This window comes from Salmo trutta, chromosome 28 (assembly GCF_901001165.1).
Source record: "Salmo trutta chromosome 28, fSalTru1.1, whole genome shotgun sequence".
Taxonomy (NCBI): Eukaryota; Metazoa; Chordata; class Actinopteri; order Salmoniformes; family Salmonidae; genus Salmo; species Salmo trutta.
In genome coordinates, this window is record NC_042984.1 from 36,600,753 (window position 1) to 36,621,516 (window position 20,764).

Sequence of the window (20,764 nt, forward strand, 5' to 3'; positions counted from 1 at the left end):
ATTTATTGTGATATGGATTGCTTTTTATATATTGCCCAGCTCTACTTGAAATATTACACACAGGTGGCCCACTGGCCTGGCTGATATATTACACACAGGTGGCCCACTCAGCATGGCTGATAAATTCTGCTGCATGGATTCTCACTATTATTACAAATAATTACTTGTGGCCCATGATGTGAAAAACATGTACCTTTCAGCTGATATTGTGATGGGCCTTGACTGCTTCTTTGTCATCTTGTCCATTGTGGTGTCATGCTTTCATCCATGGCTTCTCCTGTTGTCTATCCTTCAGGCTGACCTAGCCCTGAGGGAGGGCTCTGGGTATTTCTTTGTCAACACCAGTGTTGGAGGGATAGCAAATGTGGTGTACCAGGAGGCCCAGGGATCTGCTGAGGTGAGGAGAATCACAGAACACTCAGAATGACAATGCTGCTGAGCTTACCATTCTCTTTTGAGTGTATAGGGTTAGCATACCATGGTTAAATATATGTGTGATGATGTGTTGTATACCTGTCTTAGTTCCTACACCTCCCTTGGCCCCTTATCATCCTACTTTCTTTTTTATTTATTTATTTCACCTTTTATTTAACCAGGTAGGCAAGTTGAGAACAAGTTCTCATTTCCAACTGCGACCTGGCCAAGATAAAGCAAAGCAGTTTGACTTATATAACAACACAGAGTTACACATGGAGTAAAACCAACCTACAGTCAATAATACAGTAGAAAAATAAGTCTATATACAATGTGAGCAAATGAGGTGAGATAAGGGAGGTAAAGGCAAAAAAGGCCATCCATGGTGGCAAAGTAAATACAATATAGCAAGTTAAACACTGGAATGGTAGATTTGTAGTGGAAGAAAGTGCAAAGTAGAAATAGATATAATGGGGTGCAGAGGAGCAAAATAAATAAATACAGTAGGGGAAGAGGTAGTTGTTTGGGCTAAATTATAGATGGGCTATGTACAGTTGCAGTGATCTGTGAGCTGCTCTGACAGCTTTCTAACAATATTGTAGCTGACATGATGCTCTGAATGCAGCATTGATGAAACATTCGTGTGCCTTGAGAAAGGTGTTGTAACATAAAACAAAAACATCATATTAACCCTTTCATCACTGTGGCCTCTCCATGTGCTCTAGGTGCTTCCAGTCCAGCCGGGGACAGTGCAGGTGATGGTTCATGACCTCTGCCTGGCCTTCCCAGCCCCTGCTACGGCTACGGTCCACATCTCAGACATCCTGGAGGTTTATGTCCGAGTGGTTGACAAGGTAAGTGGCCAGCCTCAATACTTTATCCTGCAGGGCAGAGATCCAAAGGCTGTGTATCAGTGGTTTTCTGAAACCACAGGAAAGTATTGTTCACTATGTGAAGTATTCAAGAAATGGATATATACATACAAACAGGATTAAGATGCTGTGAATGTTGGTTCGATCCTCTCATGGCAATAAAGCCAACTTGAATTTGAGTGTAGCTGCTTGATTACTTAGTAAAAAAAACACATACAAAACACTTATGCAAATGACTAATGCAATTTGAGCCCAAAATAGTGCTTGTCATATTAAAAAAACATGAACTGGCTTCTTGCAGGTGGAGATTGGTAAATCTGTGAAAGCCCATGTCAGGGTTCTGGATGACAACAAGAAGCCCTTTTTGGCCAAATATTTCCGCTTTTTGAATCTGAAACTCAGTGCAGCGTCCGGTATCATCTCTCTGCAGTAAGTTACTGTTACATTAATGAATCATATAAGTATAAAGTTTTGTTCTTAGAGCAGATATTATTACATGAACACCATCACATTGCCATTGTCTGTGCCACTGGGAATGGAGAAACGGATAGGAATTACTCCTGCATGCACGTATATTTTGCCTACGTTTCAGTAAAGTAGACATTGAGTTCACAATTCATGTTGTGTTTTCCCCAGAGCACTTTCAGATCCCTCAGAGAAGGACACGGCAATCTTCCTGGTCAAAGGCTTAGCAATTGGACAGACCAGCGTGTCTGCTATGCTAGTAGACAAAACTGGAAGGAAGATTGCATCTGCTCCTCAGCAAATAGAGGTAGGAGGGTTTTCATGACACTCACTGAAACATGTTGTCCAATGATGTTATATTTTGTGTGTTGAAAGACATTCATTTTTGTTTTGGTCTTTCTAGGTGTTCCCACCATTCAAACTGATCCCCAGGAAAATGACTCTGATAATCGGAGCCATGATGCAGGTACATTGGATTGTTACATGTTCAGATTATTGTGGGAAAACTCTGGTCTCTGCCCCTGCTGTCCCCCACACTGATAAAACAGGATGTCTTGTTTGGAGAATCTCCTTTTGTGAAGATAATTTGAATCACCATACGCTTTAAAATAGGCCTTTCCAGCTTACCCATTGAGCAACAGCTCGTTTGTGTTCTTTGCATTTGTGAAGCTCTCCACATGCTATTTAATTGCTGAATATTAAGTAATTGTAAATACACACACCCTGTGAGTAACCTGTTGATTTAATCTCCAAATCTCTAGTGTTGATTATTCTAACAGACCATAAATGATTTGATTGCCTTGAGAAATTTAAAGACCCCACATTGACAAGAGTTGAACACGCTGTCAGTATCCTCAGGGCCAGTCACGTGAAACTGATAGTCTACCATATTTATGACACACACAGACACCACCCTTTACCTCGTCTCCATGTTGTAGATCACATCCGAGGGAGGCCCACAGCCCCAGTCCAACATCCTCTTCTCCATGGCCAATGAGGAGATGGCATCTGTTAACGACATAGGTCATGTCAGGGGCGTCGCCATTGGCAACGTCACGGTTACAGGACTGGTTCAAGCTGTCGATGCCGAGACTGGGAAGCTTGTTGTTGTCTCTCAGGTAAAATACCTGTACATCATCGGTACATCATCTGTTTTTCACCAATTGAAAGTGATGTACTTCTATTCTGATGTTTCCTATGAACAGGATCAAGTAGAGGTTGAAGTTGTGCAATTGAGGGCCATTCGCATCCGGGCCCCTATCACCAGAATGAAGACTGGGACACAGGTAACACATGATAAATTAACTGTATTCTCAAATGGTCTCTGGCAGTGTCCACAGGACATACTTCACTCTAAGTGAGATGCGTTATATTGTGAATATCAAGACTTACAGACGTGTGAGCTGATTTGTTGCCTCATCCTGTCCCTTCTCCTAGATGCCTGTGTATGTGATAGGGCTCACCAGCAGTCAGACCCCCTTCTCCTTTGGCAACACCCTGCCTGGCCTCACCTTCCATTGGTCCACCACCAAGAGAGACATCCTAGAACTCCAATCACGACATGCCGAGGTGGGAACCAGTGTTTGATCTCGAGTTTTTCTTCTTGATGAGTGACAAAGGTTCCATTCAAGGCCACAGGCACTTTAGTTTTCAACTGATTCTATAATAAGCCATAAATGGTGTAGTGGAAAAACTGGTTTGATTAATTTATAGATGAGTTGGATATTTTGTTTCGAGCTCTTATGATCCTTTGTATCAGAGTGACTGAATTAGGACAAAATGATACTCCACCTTCACCAGAGAAACAACATCTGATATTTATACTGTCTCATTTCTAACTCTATTTCTGTTTTCATTCACTGATTAAAATGCTTATCTCTTTGTAGGCCTCTTTCCAGCTCCAGTCAGAGCATAACTTTGCTATGCGCGTAACAGGGAAGACTAAAGGAAGGACAGGGCTGAAGGTGGTGCTCAAAGTCACCGACCCAAAGGCTGGACAACTGGAGAGGAAGCTACTAGAGCTCAGTGATGAACTCCAGATTCAGGTACTACACTTATGCAGGCACCTACAGTACCAGTCAACAGTTTGGACACACCTACTCATTCAAGGGTTTTTCTTTATTTTTTACTATTTTCTACATTGTAGAACTATGAAATAACACACATGGAAGCATATAGTAACCAAAAAGTGTTAAACAAATCAAAATATATTTTATATTTGAGATTCTTCAAAGTTGCAACCCATTGCCTTGATGACAGCTTTGCACACCCTTGGCATTCTCTCAACCAGCTTTAACTGGAATTATTTTCCTACAGTCTTGAAGGAGTTCCCACATATGCTGAGTACTTGTTGGCTGCTTTTCCTTCATTCTGCGGTCCAACTCATCCCAAACCATCTCAATTGGGTTGAGATCGGGTGATTGTAGAGTCCAGGTCATCTGATTCAGCACTCCATTACTCTCCTCTTGGTCAAATAGCCCTTACACAGCCTGGAGGTGTGTTGGGTCATTGTCCTGTTGAAAAATAAATGATGATCCCACTAAGTGTAAACCAGATGGGATGGTGTATTGCTGCCGAATGCTGTGGTAGCCATGCTGGTTAAGTGTGACTTGAATTCTAAATAAATCACAGACAGTATCACCAGCAAAGCACCATCACACCCTCCTCCTCCATGCTTCATGGTGGGAACCACACATGCAGAGATCATTCACCTACTCTGCGTCTCACAAAAACACTGCGGTTGGAACCAAAAATCTCACTTTTGGACTCCAGGCCAAAGGACAGATTTCCACAAGGTTAATGTCCATTGCTCGTGTTTCTTGGCCCAAGCCATTCTCTTCTTATTATTGGTGTCCTTCAGTAATTCTCCTCTGAACAATTGATGTTGAGATGTGTCTGTTACTTGAACTCTGTGAAGCATTTATTTTCGCTGCAATTTCTGAGGCTGGTAACTCTAATGAACTTATCCTCTGCAGCAGAGGTAACTCTGGGTCTTCCTTTCCTGTGGCGGGCCTCATGAGAGTCTGTTTCATCATAGCGCTTGATGGTTTTTGCAACTGCACTTGAAGAAACTTTCAAAGTTCTTGACATTTTCCACATTGACTGACCTTCATGTCTTAAAATAATGACGGACTGTCATTTGTCTTAGCTTATTTGACCTGTTCTTGCCGTAATATGGACTTGATCTTTTACCAAATATGGCTATCTTATCTTATGTATACCACCCCTACCTTGTAACAACACAACTGATTGAGTCAAACGCATTATAAAGGAAATAAATTCCACAAATGAACTTTTAACAAGGCACACCTGTTAATTGAAATGCATTCCAGGTGACTACCTCATGAAGCTGGTTGAGAGAATGCCAAGAGTATGCAACGCTGTCATCAAGGCAAAGGGCCATTTTGAAGAATCTCAAATGTATTTAAAAAAAATAAAATAATTGGTTACTACATGATTTCATAGTTTTGATGATCATTTTGATTATCTACAATGTAGAAAATATTAAAAATAAAGAAAAACCTTTTGAATGAGTAGGTGTTTCCAAACTTTTGACTGGTATTGTATATGCCAGGGGAACTCATATCCCAGGTTTGCTGTTTTTTTTCTTCTCCCTTGTAGTTAATTGACTGATAGGTCAGAGATCTCAATCTCCCGGTGTCCTCGGTCTGGATCAGTCCCTTTATTAAAGGTTAACAATGCAAATCGGTAGTACTACTGGCCTAGAGGTCTGGATTTGAGAAATTGGTATACTACTACCACTACAACAACACAGTACCTCTCAGGGTTCATACCCGGACACAGCATTACGATTGGTCTTTCTGTGTTGCTGGATCACACTGTCTCAGAAATATATGACACGACTACTCAGTTTATAGTGCTTATTTATGGACCTCCGCTTGTTCTCCTGTTACCTTCCGCCTAAAAACAAACTGAAAGTGAACAAACACTGCAAGAGCAAACATGCCTTTTCACTAGTTATCTTTTTTACTTAATCCAACCAGCGATTCACTTCCTCCATTCTCGTTGTGCAGTACAGGGTCCCCGAAAACGCACAGATACGTTATTTTAGAAACGGATCTGTGTCGTGATGCAGGTCTTTTGATGTTGTACACATGAAATTGTGTGATTCCAAACTTTATCCGCAACGTTATTCCATTTTGTGTGATTCGAGCTGTTTCCCTTAACCAGCTGTTCCATTCTCTGTGAAGCCTGCTGCTAGAATGGACGGAGAGGTATCGCTCGATTCGCAAACAAACTGGAATATAACGCTGCAGTTTGTAATGACACCATTTCATGTGTACGACCTTTGAATACCTGCATCACTATACTGACAGTGTTTCAGTTTGTACAAGGATGAATTTGGGTGTTTTTGGAGCCTTTGTTCATGTTTCTTCGGATCCCCCATACTGTACAACGAGGAAGTGGAAGTGGTTGGGGTACGTTTGGGGTACGAGGAGGTGGAAGTGGTTGGGGTACGTTTCTCAAAAACAAGTGAAATTGCTCAAAAGCGTTTCTGGGCCCTTCTATAACGTGCCATTTACATCAATAATAGAGATTTGGTTGTAAAAAAGCAAACTTCTCCTTTTTAAAGTCCAACTTTGTAGAGTGATAAGAAGGCAGATTGGCCTGCGACGTGTCGTGTGCATCCCGCTTCAAACTGCATTAGACTATGTCGTGTCACGAAGACCCAAACATCAAAGGATGGGTAAAAACCTCCAGTTAATTAGACCGTCAACTCTTCCCTTTGATCAAGGTTTATGACAAGCTGCACATGCTTAATCCAGCTGTGGAAGCTGAGGAGATACTGATGGCTCCCAACTCTGGGCTCATACTCCAGACTAACCGGTAAGGGAATAGGGACCTACAGTTGAAGTCGGAAGTTTACATACACCCTAGCCAAATACATTTAAACTCAGTTTTTCACAATTCCTGACATTTAATCCTGGTAAAGATTCCCTGTCTTAGGTCAGTTAGGATCACCACTTTATTTTAAGAATGTGAAATGTCAGAATAATAGTAGAGGGAATGATTTATTTCATATTTTATTTCTTTCATCACATTCCCAGTGGGTCAGAAGTTTACATACACTCAATTAGTATTTGGCAGCATTGCATTTAAATTGTTTAACTTGGGTCAAACGTTTTGGGTAGCCTTCCACAATCTTCCCACAATAAGTTGTGTGAATTTTTGCCCATTCCTCCTGACAGAGCTGGTGTAACTGAGTCAGGTTTGTAGACCGCCTTGCTCGCACATGCTTTTTCAGTTCTGCCCACGAACTTTCTATGGTATTGGGGTCAGGGCTTTGTGATGGCCACTCCAATACCTTGACTTTGTTGTCCTTAAGCCATTTTGCCAACTTTGGAAGTATGTTTGGGGTCATTGTCCATTTGGAACCAAGCGTTAACTTCCTGACTGATGTCTTGAGATGTTGCTTCAATATATCCAGATAATTTTCCTCCTCATGAAGCCATCTATTTTGTGAAGTGCACCAGTCCCTCCTGCAGCAAAGCACCTCCACAACATCATCCTACCCCCCCGTGCTTCACGGTTGGGATGGTGTTCTTCGGCTAACAAGATTCCTCCTTTTTCCTCCAAACACAACGATGGTCATTATGGCCAAACAGTTCTATTTTTGTTTCATCAGACCAGAGAACATTTCTCCACAAAGTATGATCTTTGTCCCAATGTGCATCTGTAAACCGTAGTCTGGCTTTTTAATGGTGGTTTTGGAGCAGTGGCTTCTACCTTGCTGAGCGGTCATTTCAGGTTATGTCGATATAGGTATATACTCATTTTACTGTGGATATAGATACTTTTGTACCTGTTTCCTCCAGCATCTTCACAAGGTCCTTTGCTGTTGTTCTGGGATTGATTTGCACTTTTCGCACCACAGTACATTAATCTCTAGGAGACAGAACGCATCTCCTTCCTGAGCAGTGTGATGGCTGTGTGGTCCCATGGTGTTTATACTTGTGTACTATTGTTTGTACAGATGAATGTGGTACCTTCAGGCATTTGGAAATTGCTTCCAAGGATGAACCAGACTTATGGAGGTCTACAACTTTTTTTCTGAGGTCTTGGTTGATATTATTAGATTTTCCCATGATGTCAAGCAAAGAGGTACTGAGTTTGAAGGTAGACCTTGAAATAAATCCACAGGTACACCTCCAATTGACTCAAATGATCTCAATTAGCCTATCAGAAGCTTCTCAAGCCATGACATTTTCTCTGGAATATTCCAAGCTGTTTAAAGGCACAGTCAATTTAGTGTATGTAAACTTCTGACCCACTGGAATTGTGATACAGTGAAATATCACTGATAATTGTGATTATCAGTGAAATAATCTGTAAGCAATTGTTGGAAAGATTACTAGATGTCTTAACCGACTTGCCAAAACTATAGTTTGTTAACAAGAAATTTGTGGAGTGGTTGTAAAATGAGTTTTAATCACTCCAGCCTAAGTGTATATAAACTTCCGACTTCAACTGTACCTACCTAGCTTCACACATTTGTCTCCACCTGAGACATTTTGAAAACTCAACATTTTACTTTGAGCACTCAGCATTGCACATTACCTCTTCAGTTCCATCTCAAATTACACGATATCCTCTCTATAGTGCCCTGCTCTTGATATTAAAACAACCGCTTGAGTCGTCTCCAGAAAATAGAAAGCTACTAACTCTGGTGGTGTGTGTGTGAGTAGGGACGGTGTGGTTGCTCTGTCCTACCGAGTGATGGACTGTCCCGACCAGGCTACCATTGTCCAGGTGGATGAGAAGGGCCTCTTGTCCTCTGGCTCGCTCACTGGCTCCTCCTCTCTGCTGGTGACCTCACAGGAAACCTTCGGTGTCAATCAAACCCTGGTCCTCGCAGTGAAGGTGAAACCCTCTGCTTCTTAATTAAATTCTATTAATCTTTATTGTCCCTATGGGATTAAATAAAATGTTAACACAGTACAATGAATGAGAATATGAAGTCATTTTGTTAAATTAATCGTTTCTATACAAGTTTACCACATCTCATGCAAATGTTGCAAATAACCAAAACTTCATTACCCATACTTATGTCTATCATCTTAATTCATGCCATTATAAAGTCATGACAAATGGCAACATGTTTTAAGACTATTAGAGATGGATTGCTTTGCAGTTGACTTCGGTTTAAGTAGATTTCCTTACATTGTAGTCTATCCCCCTCTGTGGTTTCCCAGGTGGCCCCAGTGTCGTACCTGCGTTTCAGCACCAGTCCAGTTATCCACAACCCTTCCAGGGACAGCCTGTCTGCTATTCCTCTGGGCATGGTGCTTACTTTCACTGTTCACCTCCATATTAACACTGGAGAGGTCCTTCACAGCCACAACTCCCTGCTCACATTCACCACCAACAGGTAAGTTCACAAAAAAAATGTCTGTTTAATTGTGGGGTTTGCGCAGCAAGAGCCCTATCTTAGTTATTCGATCTTCTTGTTCTTCTTTGTTCTTGTTATAGAAACTCCATTCAAAGTTCAAAACGTCCAGAATGGTCTCACTCGAGTCGTTTGTATACCACTTTTTGATATGTTATACTTTTATGTTATTAAACTTATAGTCAATTTTTGGGGGGGCCTAAATCTGCTTTTCATCAAGATTATAATGATCCCCATTGTGACATTTTACATTTTAGTCATTTAGCAGACGCTCTTATCCAGAGCGACTTACAGTAGTGAATGCATACATTTCATACAATTTCATATTTTTTTTCTGTGCTGGCCCCCAGTGGGAATCGAACCCACAACCCTGGCGTTGCAAACACCATGCTCTTCCAACTACCATTCTCTAAGTAAAATCCTGTAACTTTTGACACAAATCAGCTAATTATTCCACTTTGCAACAACTTAGACAAAGTTCAAGCGTTCCCATCTTCGTCTACGTTTGTGCTACTCAAATTTGGCGTTCGGACAAAAAATAATATTCGGATAAAAAGTTACAACAGTTTAAGTAACTGCATCAACCACATTTTCTGTAACGTTTTTGCAAACAACTGCCGTTTTGACCACTACCCCAACATGTTAGACAAAGTCAGAGTCGATGGGATATTTGTCTACTCTGCTATTCATATCTGTTCGCAGAATCAAAATATTCACTACAGAACTTACAGTACAGCTGTTTTAGGTGCATATGTTTTTCTAAAGTATGACATTTCCCCTACTTCTCTGCTTGTCAGATCCGCAATCGTATTGTGCATACCAATCTGTATCTAGAGCCATTTTAGTAAACCATCTCCGGTCTCTTTCAGCTGCTGTAAATCATGTCAGAAGCAAGCAGATTCATTATTTTCCAAACAACTACCGTTTTCACCACTGACCCAACAAGTTAGACAAAAATATGAAATATTCCCGGACTTCTCTGCTTTTCAAATCGGGAAGCGGATTTGGAATCGTGTATAACAATCTCTAGATAGAGCAGTTTTAGTAACCTGCGCCTGCTCTTTTCTAACAGCTCTTTGTGTCATTATTGAGATTCCAAAATGGAACTGTTGCTAGGATACTCACTGGCACTGAGGGCCAAAATTATGAGGAGAGAGAAGTGACCACAATTACTCACCACAACACAAATATTGACCACACAACAACTGAGACAAAAAGTTAAAGCATTTACATATTTACAAACAGCTACTTCTCTGCTGGCGTTTGAACAAAAAATCTTTTGATAAAAAGTGACAGCAATTAATTACTGTAACCGTATTAACAACATTTTGATTGTTTTGACCACAACCCCAACAAGTTAGACAAAGTTAGAGCGTAAGGAATATTTGTCTACTTCACTGCTATTCATATCTGTTCGCGGAATCAAAATATTTACTACGGAACATAGGGTACAGCTGTTTTAGTAACTGCATTACCACATCTTCAACTTTTCTGATTATACAGATAGCAGGCAGAACACACACGGATCCCCTACCAAATCAAACCCACCCCAAAACCAGACTTAAACAGGCATGATATACAATGAGTAATATAATCAAATAGTAAAAAAATACAAAGATATTATAAAACAAAGTAAAAAATAGTGAAAATAATTATGTCGTGTCCAATAGTTTTGAGAATGACAAATATTAATTTCCACAAAGTTTGCTGCCTCAGTGTCTTTAGATATTTTTGTCAGATGTTATTATGGAATACTGAAATATAATTACAAGCATTTCATAAGTGTCAAAGGCTTTTATTGACAACTAAATGAAGTTGATGCAGAGTCATTATTTGCAGTGTTGACCCTTCTTTTTCGAGACCTCTGCAATCCGCCCTGGCATACTGTCAATTAACTTCTGGGCCACATCCTGACTGATGGCATCCCATTCTTGCATAATCAATGCTTGGAGTTTGTCACAATTTGTGGGTTTTTGTTTGTCCACCCGCCTCTTGAGGATTGACCACACGTTCTCAATGGGATTAAGGTCTGGGGAGTTTCCTGGCCATGGACCCAAAATATCGATGTTTTGTTCCCCGAGACACTTAGTTATCACCTTTGCCTTATGGCAAGGTGCTCCATCGTGCTGGAAAAGGCATTGTTCGTCACCAAACTGTTCCTGGATGGTTGGGAGAAGTTGCTCTCGGAGGATGTGTTGGTACCAGTCTTTATTCATGGCTGTGTTCTTAGGCAAAATTGTGAGTGAGCCCACTCCCTTAGCTGAGAAGCAACCCCACACATGAATGGTCTCAGGATGCTTTACTGTTGGCATAACACAGGACTGATGGTAGCGCTCACCTTATCTTCTCCGGACAAGCTTTTTTCCGGATGCCCCAAACAATCGGAAAGGGAATTGACTTTACCCCAGTCCTCAGCAGTCCAATCCCTGTACCTTTTGCAGAATATTAGTCTGTCCCTGATGTTTTTCCTGGAGAGCAGGGGCTTCTTTGCTGCCCTTCTTGACACCAGGCCATCCTCCAAAAGTCTTCGCCTCACTGTGCATGCAGATGCACTCACACCTGCCTGCTGCCATTCCTGAGCAAGCTCTGTACTGGTGGTGCCCCGATCCCGCAGCTGAATCAACTTTAGGTCCTACGTTGCTGGACTTTCTTGGGCGCCCTGAAGCCTTCTTCACAACAATTGAACTGCTCTCCTTGAAGTTCTTGATGATCCAATAAATGTTGATTTAGGTGCCATCTTACTGGCAGCAATATCCTTGCCTGTGAAGCCCTTTTTGTGCAAAGCAATGATGACGGCACGTGTTTCCTTGCAGGTAACCATAGTTGACAGAGGAAGAACAATGATTCCAAGCACCACCCTCCTTTTGAAGCTTCCAGTCTGTTATTCGAACTCAATCAGCATGACAGAGTGATCTCCAGCCTTGTCCTCGTCAACACTCACACCAGTGTTAACGAGAGAATCACTGACATGTCAGCTGGTCCTTTTGTGGCAGGGCTGAAATGCAGTGGAAATGTTTTTTGGGGATTCAGTTAATTTGCATGGCAAAGAGGGACTTTGCAATTAATTGCAATTCATCTGATCACTCTTCATAACATTCTGGAGTATATGCAAATTGCCATCATACAAACTGAGGCAGCAGACTTTGAAAATTAATGTTTGTGTCATTCTCAAAACTTTTGGCCACGACTGTACATTCTAATTTGGGTTGGTTTATGGAGTTGTGAAATTAGCTGGGTCCATGTTTTCTACAAAGGAAAGGTTTCCAGATATTATAACATGTAATTGCAGATCCCCTAATGGAGTAGGTTATTTTCTTTAGCTTGAGATATTGCATAGCTTCCTTTATCCAATTGTTAAAAGTAGGAGGAAACCGATCCTTCCACTTAAATAGTATAAGACATCTAGCTAGAAGAGTAGTACATGCCAGGATGTTGCCATAGAACTGTTTAGAAGGGCCTCCTGTGGTGCCACTCTGAATAATGCAATAAAGGCAGAAGGTTCTATAGGTCTCTCCAGTATCTTAGGAAACGTCTCAAATTGATATCCAGAAATATGTCAATTTCGGGCATGTCCAAAACATGTGTAATAAAGTAGCAGGAGCCTGCTTACATCGATCACAAGTGGGATCTAGATCTGGTCTAATCTTGGATCATTTTGCCTTTGACCATGTCACGGTTGTCGTATGAATGAGACCAAGGCGCAGCGTGTGTATCGTTCCACATATTTATTTATCTGTGAAACTATGCAAGACATACTATAAACAAAGAAACAACAAACCGTGACGAAGAGGTGCAACATACACTAGCTCAAAATAATATCCCACCAACACTAGTGGGAAAAACAACAACTTAAATATGATCCCCAATTAGGAACAACGATGACCGGCTGCCTCTAATTGGGAATCATACAAAAAACCCAACCTAGAAAAAGAACCTAGAACACAAAATAGAACATTTAAACTAGACAAAAAACCCAACATAGAAAAAAGAAACTACAACCAAACATAGAAATGAATAAACTAGCCAACCCCCCCCCCCCCCCAGTCACGCCCTGACCTACTCTACCATAGAAAAATACAAGCTCTCTATGGTCAGGACGTGACAGACCAATGCAGCCAATTAGGTATTTTAAATTGAATTACAGCATGTCTTAGACATATATAGATGAAGAATGGATTATCTGAAGCATACTGTACTCTGCCAAGTTTCATCTGAAAGTTGTTCACCTAAATATTCTTCCCATTGGTTCTTAAGAGTTCAGGGAATCCAGATTGTGCGAGTTTAATAACGTATAGATCAAACTTATGCCCACTATGATATAAGGGTTCACTTTAGAAATATTATCTAGAAGGGAGGTAGGTGGGCGTGATGGGAAGTGACTACGGTATGAAAATGCAAAATTACACAATTGCAGGTATCTAAAGAAATGAGATCTAGGAATATGGAACTTTTGTACTAGCTGTTAAAAAGATGCAAAATCAATGTACATGTGGTTCAGTGAGGAGATCCCTTTTCCAGACCAGATATGAAACGCCCAGTCTAATAATGATGGAGAGAATGTATTGTTCTTTAATAATGGGGCAGAAGTTGAAAATTCACTGATCAAACGATCGCCTGAACTGTTTCCAGATTGTTAGCGACTGTTTCACAATAGGGTTTTTTGTGTATTTGGAAACAGGCTCAGCTAATGCAAGTTTTGAGCAGAGTAAGGCTGCTAAGGAGTTAGGGCCACAGGATGATCTCCAAGGTCAACCATTTCGGGCCTGTAACAGCAGGGATTTCTGTCATACAATTCAGAATTATTCTTATATTAGCTGCCCATTAATAATATTGAAAGTTCAGAAGTGCTAGACCAAGATCTCTGCAACGTATCCGAGGGTTTTTCTTGTTGCAGATATCAGTTTATCTAAGGAGATAAAAAAAAGATTGTCAGAAAGATAAGAATATTTTGAGATAAGTAACTAAGGTAATTACGTTCATTTTAACAGTGTTAATTCTTCCACCTAAAGAAAAAGAAAGTAAATCCCAGCGTTCAACATCCTGTTTTGGGGATCAAGGGAGGGAAATTGGCTTTATAGAGATCTTTTGAAATTGCGTGTGACCCAAATTCCCAAATATTTCTGTGTAGTCACTCTGAAGGGCACGTGACTAAAATAAGTTTGCATGGCATCAATCCACTTTTTTGTAGATTCACTTTATACTATTTTACCAAATGTCTTTAGTAGAACCTGGATCTCTGGAAGACCAGTTAAAGGTTCAGACAAATATAATAGCATGTCACACGCATAGTCAGACTTTATGCTCTAAGCACCCTCTTTGAATACTTTTGATAGTGGTGTTATTACGTATTGCTATGGCTAAAGGCTCAACTGCGATGACAAACAGCTGAGGGGATAGAGGACAACGGTATCTTGTCCCACGTTAAAAATAGGATGAAAGGTTATTATTTGTGCGCACTGCAGCCATAGGGGAGGAGTAAAGGACTTTGATCCAGGACATAAAATTGCCACAGAATCCAAATTGTTTGAGTATAAAATAAATAATCCCAATCCACCCGATCAAATGTTTTCTCAGCATCAAGTGATAACAATATCTCTGGAGTGTCAGATGAATAGGGATTGTAAAGTATATTATAAAGATGTCTGATGTTGAAAAAAGAGTGACTATTTTTTATGAAACCAGTTTGATCTGTAGAGATAAGGACTCAAAACGGCAGGCAATCTTCTTAAACTCATCAAAAAAAGAAACGTCCTCTCACTGTCAACTGCATTTCTTTTCAGCAAACTTAACATGTGTAAACATTTGTATGAACATAACAGGATTCAACAACTGAGACATAAACTGAACAAGTTCCACAGACATGTGACTAACAATTGAATGTGTCCCTGAACAAAGGGGGGAAGGGGGGTCAAAATCAAAAGTAACAGTCAGTATCTGGTGTGGCCACCAGCTGCATTAAGTACTGCAGTGCATCTCCTCCTCATGGACTACACCAGATTTACCAGTTCTTGCTGTGAGATGTTACCCCACTCTTCCACCAAGGCACCCGCAAGTTCCTGGACATTTCTGGGGCGAATGGCCCTAGCCCTGACCCTCCGATCCAACAGGTCCCAGACGTGCTCAATGGGATTGAGATCCGGGCTCTTTGCTGGCCATGGCAGAACACTGACATTCCTGTCTTGCAGGAAATGACGCATAGAACGAGCAGTATGGCTGGTGGCATTGTCAGGGGGAGCCTGCAGGAAGGGTACCACATGAGGGAGGAGGATGTCTTCCCTGTAACGCACAGCGTTGAGATTGCCTGCAATGACAACAAGCTCAGTCCGATGATGCTGTGACACACCGCCCCAGACCATGACGAACCCTCCAGAGTACAGGCCTCGGTGTAACGCTCATTCCTTCGACGATAAACGCGAATCTGACCATCACCCCTGGTGAGACAAAACCGCGACTCGTCAGTGAAGAGCACTTTGTGCCAGGCTTGTTTGGTCCAATCGATGGTGAGTGTGTGCCCATAAGCGATGTTGTTGCCGGTGATGTCTGGTGAGGACCTGCCTTACAACTGGACTACAAGCCCTCAGTCCAGCCTCTCTCAACCTATTGCGGACAGTCTGAGCACTGATGGAGGGATTGTGCGTTCCTGGTGTAACTCGGGCAGTTGTTGCCAAAATAAGAACAAATTCTTATTTTCAATGATGGCCTAGGAGCAGTAAGTTAAATGCCTTAATAAGGGGCAAAAAATAAGATTTTTACCTTGTCTGCTCGGGGATTCGATCTTGCAACCTTTCGGTTACTAGTCCAACGCTCTAACCACTAGGCTACCTACCTGCCGCCCCATATTCGAACAAGATCTGTGAAGTAAAAATCCAAATAACTTATCTTTGAAAGACAGGGCACGTTTTTATTTATTTTTTCAGAATAAGTGAAATACATGCTTGTCTTATTGTTCAGGGTAAAGAGTTTAAGGAGAATGATTCCTCAAATACGGAAAGCAAGAGAGGAGAGATTCAATCTGAGATTTTATTAATGAATTCGCTCGGAGATCCGTCAGTCCAGGGGATTTACCACACTGCAATTGCCAAAGCAGTCTCAGGTTCATCTGTAGGAATATATACGTTTTCAAAGAAGGTGTCAAGTAAGGTAGCATTACCAGCGGATTCGGAAGTGTATAATTGTGAGTAAAAGTTATGAAAGCTTGAATTGACCTCTAAATGATCAATACATTTGTAACCCAGCTTGTCAGTTATCTCAGGTATGGTTTTATTTGTGGTTCTCTGACGCAGCTGGTGTGCTAGCATTTTCCCTGATTTCTCTCCATGTTCATCATTTTATATCAAGATTTACTAATTCGATTTTCAGCTTGTCAAATTGAAAGATCGAACTCTGACACTTCAGACAAACGTTGTTTTAGTAAATCTGCGGCTGAAGAGTGAATATGCAAAATCCAAGATTTTATTTGTAATTTCCCCTAGCCGTTGAATATTGCACTTCCTTAATCTTTCACCTTACAAAATAATTTGGCCCCTTAGATAAGCCTTCATTGATTACCATACTGTTGTAGGAGACATTCCAGGGGTTTGATTGAGCTGGAGCTGGAAATTTGAGATGATATAAAAGCAACAAAGGTTTCTTCTGATAGCAGTAGTGAGTTTAGCTGCCAAGGGTGGTAATTAGGCTGTGTTTTTGGTATAAGTAGTATCATAGTAAGAGGAGAATGACCCAAAATGATTAGCTTGGTAATCACAATCTGTGAAAAATGGCAAAATCTATTGTCTAGGAAAAATGTGTCTATACGTGAGAAGGCCTTATGAACTGTCGAAAGCATCGGATATGCCATATGTCTTAAGAATTAGCTGAATTGTTGATACTATCTTTGATGATACCTTTGGGTCCAGATTGGGTGACAGTAGACAATTCATATCACCACCTAGTATTAGGTTGTGTGTGTGTGTGTCCATTTTTGGTAATCGAGAAAATTAATTTTGTGAAGAATGAACTGTTATCCCAATTTGGTGAATAAATGTTAGTCGATATAACCGGTGTAGTATACAGTTTTCCTACAACAATAATGAAACTGCCTGCTGAATCTGCCTCTACACTTTATATTGCGAACGGTATGTTTTTAATTAAAATGGCTGCTCCTCTAGTTTTATAATGAAAATTTGAATGAATGATTGACCTGTGCTTTATCTACCCTGGATACCGGTGTACCATCAAGAAATATAAATGAGCAGCTTCATGGTAATAAAATAAAACGTTAAAACAGAAGGAGAATTGACTCACCAGAACTAAGGCACTAATGTTACCTAACAATATCAACTGATACCACTGGCAACACTATACAGTATCTACAGAAGAGAGACTGAGTCTACAGTGGTAGACACATTCGTCCATTACCCTAATTGCTAAATAGGTGAACATTCAGCCATTTTCTTCGTCCGACCTCAGTAGAATGTTCGCCTTATGGGGTCTTGGAACTCTTTCTCGGTGCCGTTGTATGTTATATGGAGCCGGGTAGGAAAAGCCACACCATACCGAACGTCGGACCGTCCGCGGAGCATACTCTTGATGACATTGAAAGCGGCATGGTCACGAGCAACGCTGGGGGCATTGTCTGGGAAAATGGAGATGGGTGCTCCGTTGCATCGAAGTGGGCCAAATTCTCTGGCACGCCGAAGAACATCAATACAATCCTGATAATAGTGTTGTTTAGCCACAACAATGCAAGGTTTTCCACCAGGCTTTGCTTGAGAGCCCCGACGTGAGTGGTCTACAAGGATGTCTTTATCCATTTTGAGGGCTTCCTTCAATAACTTTGAGACCGATGAAGTAGAACTTTAGCCCGGGTCCACGGCTACCGAGCAAGAATCTCGGCCTTCAAATCCTCAGTTAATTTTTTTTGCCGTGCCGAGGGGTGGAGCAGCTCAGCTCCCACTTGTTGAAGAACTCACTGACAAAATAACTTTCTCTTGTCAGTGACTCCGCTGAACTTAACCTGCAAAAGTTTGTGCCATTTACGAATTAAAACTAAAATAAAAGTTGAACAAGGTAAAGCACGTAATTTAAAGGCTGTGTTTCCTAGTTGTTTTTGGGTCAAAGTGCAAAGAAAGTATTAAATAAATGAAATTTCAGCAGGAGCTCGGAAAACGTGACATACTCCATGGATTTCTCACTAGCACCCCTAAACTGCCATTTTGACAAGTTACAGAAAAATATTAAAATATATGAACTCTTACTAATCTGCAACTAGAGCTGTTTTGAGTGACCCATCACCTGCTATATTCTAGCCACAGCTCTGTCCTTGAGATTCCAAAACGGAACCTTTGCTAAGATACTCACTGACACAGAGGGCCAAAATTACAAGGAGATTGAAGAGTGACCACAATTGTGACTCGTTTCTTAGAAGCTAAGTGTATGTCGTGCGTCACTGCTTTACAGGAGAATTCGTTTTTGGTCAGAAATGTCTTAATAACGTGCCTTAATAACAAACTTGAATGCCATCTATAAATACGAATAAAATTGTTAAATTACGAGCCTAGTTGGTTTAGCGACAGAAAGTCAGCAACCTTCCCGCTAGTCATGATTGGTTGAGATAATGAGTGGGCTGGGCATGCTGAGAGATTAGTTCGGATTGGTCTGCCTTGTAGCACGCTTCTGTCTATTTGAGCTGGTCACTATGTGTAGGTAATTCTGTCTAACTCTGCTTTAAAAAAATATATGTATGTGTTGCACTCCATTTTCTGGTGGACCGTGTTTTGAAAACAGTGGAATTGGAGTATGATAGCTAAGGAGATTGAGAAAATACCTGTCTCCGGGTTACATCTTCAAACTAAGTGAGGCCAACCATGGCATCCGTGACAGGGAGAAGTGTCCATTCCATGTATACGGGTAAGATAGTCTAGCTAGCTACATTTTCAGATATTACATGTTTCACATGAAAACGACTGTCAAAATTAGAAGTTAAAGTGTACTGTTAGCTAGCATACCAACATTATCTGGCTGGCTCGCTAGCTAACGTTACGTGTATGATCTGTGTAGTAATATTATTCGTATCTCAGAGCCATTTGCTTTGCTAGTTATAGCCTAATGTTAACTAGCTAACATTGAAACACAGATTCATGCAGGGTAAGTAATGTCATGAGTTGAGATTATGGTTAATTGTTTACCTAGCTAGCTACATGTCTTAACAAAAGATTCCACTATGCCAGTAACCATTTCAATAGAATGTCTCTGCGACAACTGTTGATAGCCAGAGAGAATTTACCAGCTACGTTGATCTACTCCGATTTCAGAGCACTTTCGTTTGTGTGCCAGAGCGCAGAATAACTGATGAATTTACAAACGCTCAACACCCGTTGAATATGGCCGGTGTCAGTAAACGTTGGAAAAAAAGCGTAAATTGTTGCAAGCAGCACAGTTGCAGTCACCAATGCTCTGGATAAAATAAAAACAGCCTAGCCAGCTCTGCTAGGGCGAGTAGAATGGTTAGTGAGCGGTTCTCTCATTTGTGTCTGGAAGTAGCTAGCCAACGGTAGCCAGTTAGCTTGGGCGCTTGACTGCTGTTAGGACAGAACGCTCGGATCAACCCTTAAAGAGATGGGTGGGTGTGAACGATGCTGAATGGGTATAGACAAAGAAGAGCTCTCCAGTAAGTACCACAACCTTCAAAGGCCATTTTCTCAAAAGTGAGGCTACAACCACACAACTGCTTTCCACATCTAGTGACCACAACCACAAAATGACATTCCACAACTTCTGACCACACAGCTAACTACTGACCCATATCCACACAACTACTCAACCACATAACTACTGACCACTACTACTGACCACAATTACTGACCAAATCTACCGACTATCAATGTAAATTAAAAATGATTTCAATATTTCAATAATCTAATCAAAGTAATACTTTTTCTTTTTTTTATGTTAATGTCACTACCGCCATTTTTTTTTTTAAAGAGCTTTAGCAAGCCGCACAACTTGTAAATTTACCTTCTAGTGATGGTTGCTTTCTGTGAATTTCCTTAATTAAAGGTATTCATTTTCAAGTTACAAGAACCCCACAATTATACTATTTTGGTGCAGACTTGAAAGTCAAATGAAGGGCAACTTGTACTTGAGATACTGTATGAAGCAGTGTTGACTGCTGAGGGGAAGACAGCTCTTAATAATGGCTGGAATTTAGTGTAATGGAGTTAATGGAATGGTATCAAACATGAAACATTACTCCATTCCAGCCATTATTTTGAGCTGTTTTACTCCCCTCAGCAGCCTCCACTGGTATGAAGGTGTACACATTGGGGAAGAAAATATGAATAGGAAAGGTAAAAGCAGCAAGGTAGACGATTGAGATGGGGTGGTAGGGTTTAAGAGATGTCTGTGGCTGTTAGCTGTGTGGACCAAGGCTGCTGGAAATATTGTGCCATGTCTTCTCTCTGAGTGCTCTTTTAGTTTGAGGAAGCCTGGGAGAGCTTGCACTAACGTCCGACACTCCAATTTCTTAGGAAAAAATTGCTTAAAGAGAGTTAGACGAGATGACAGCACTCCAAACGGTTCTGCCTTTACCAGTTAAACAGAAAATTGAATTTGGCACTTAAATCTC

The 20,764-nt window shown here is 41.0% G+C and overlaps 1 protein-coding gene across 1 annotated transcript in view; it reads left to right on the forward strand.

Moving 5' to 3' along the window:
- nup210 (nucleoporin 210) overlaps positions 1-20,764 on the forward strand; it is a 64,909-nt gene that overhangs the window by 35,436 nt on the left and 8,709 nt on the right. The window contains exons 20-31 of the mRNA XM_029719854.1: positions 296-397; positions 1,140-1,268; positions 1,588-1,715; positions 1,923-2,058; positions 2,155-2,217; positions 2,690-2,869; positions 2,957-3,037; positions 3,189-3,320; positions 3,638-3,796; positions 6,508-6,599; positions 8,459-8,633; positions 8,966-9,141. Of these exons, the coding sequence (XP_029575714.1) occupies positions 296-397; positions 1,140-1,268; positions 1,588-1,715; positions 1,923-2,058; positions 2,155-2,217; positions 2,690-2,869; positions 2,957-3,037; positions 3,189-3,320; positions 3,638-3,796; positions 6,508-6,599; positions 8,459-8,633; positions 8,966-9,141 (1,553 nt within the window). The remainder of the gene's footprint in view (positions 1-295; positions 398-1,139; positions 1,269-1,587; positions 1,716-1,922; positions 2,059-2,154; positions 2,218-2,689; positions 2,870-2,956; positions 3,038-3,188; positions 3,321-3,637; positions 3,797-6,507; positions 6,600-8,458; positions 8,634-8,965; positions 9,142-20,764) is intronic.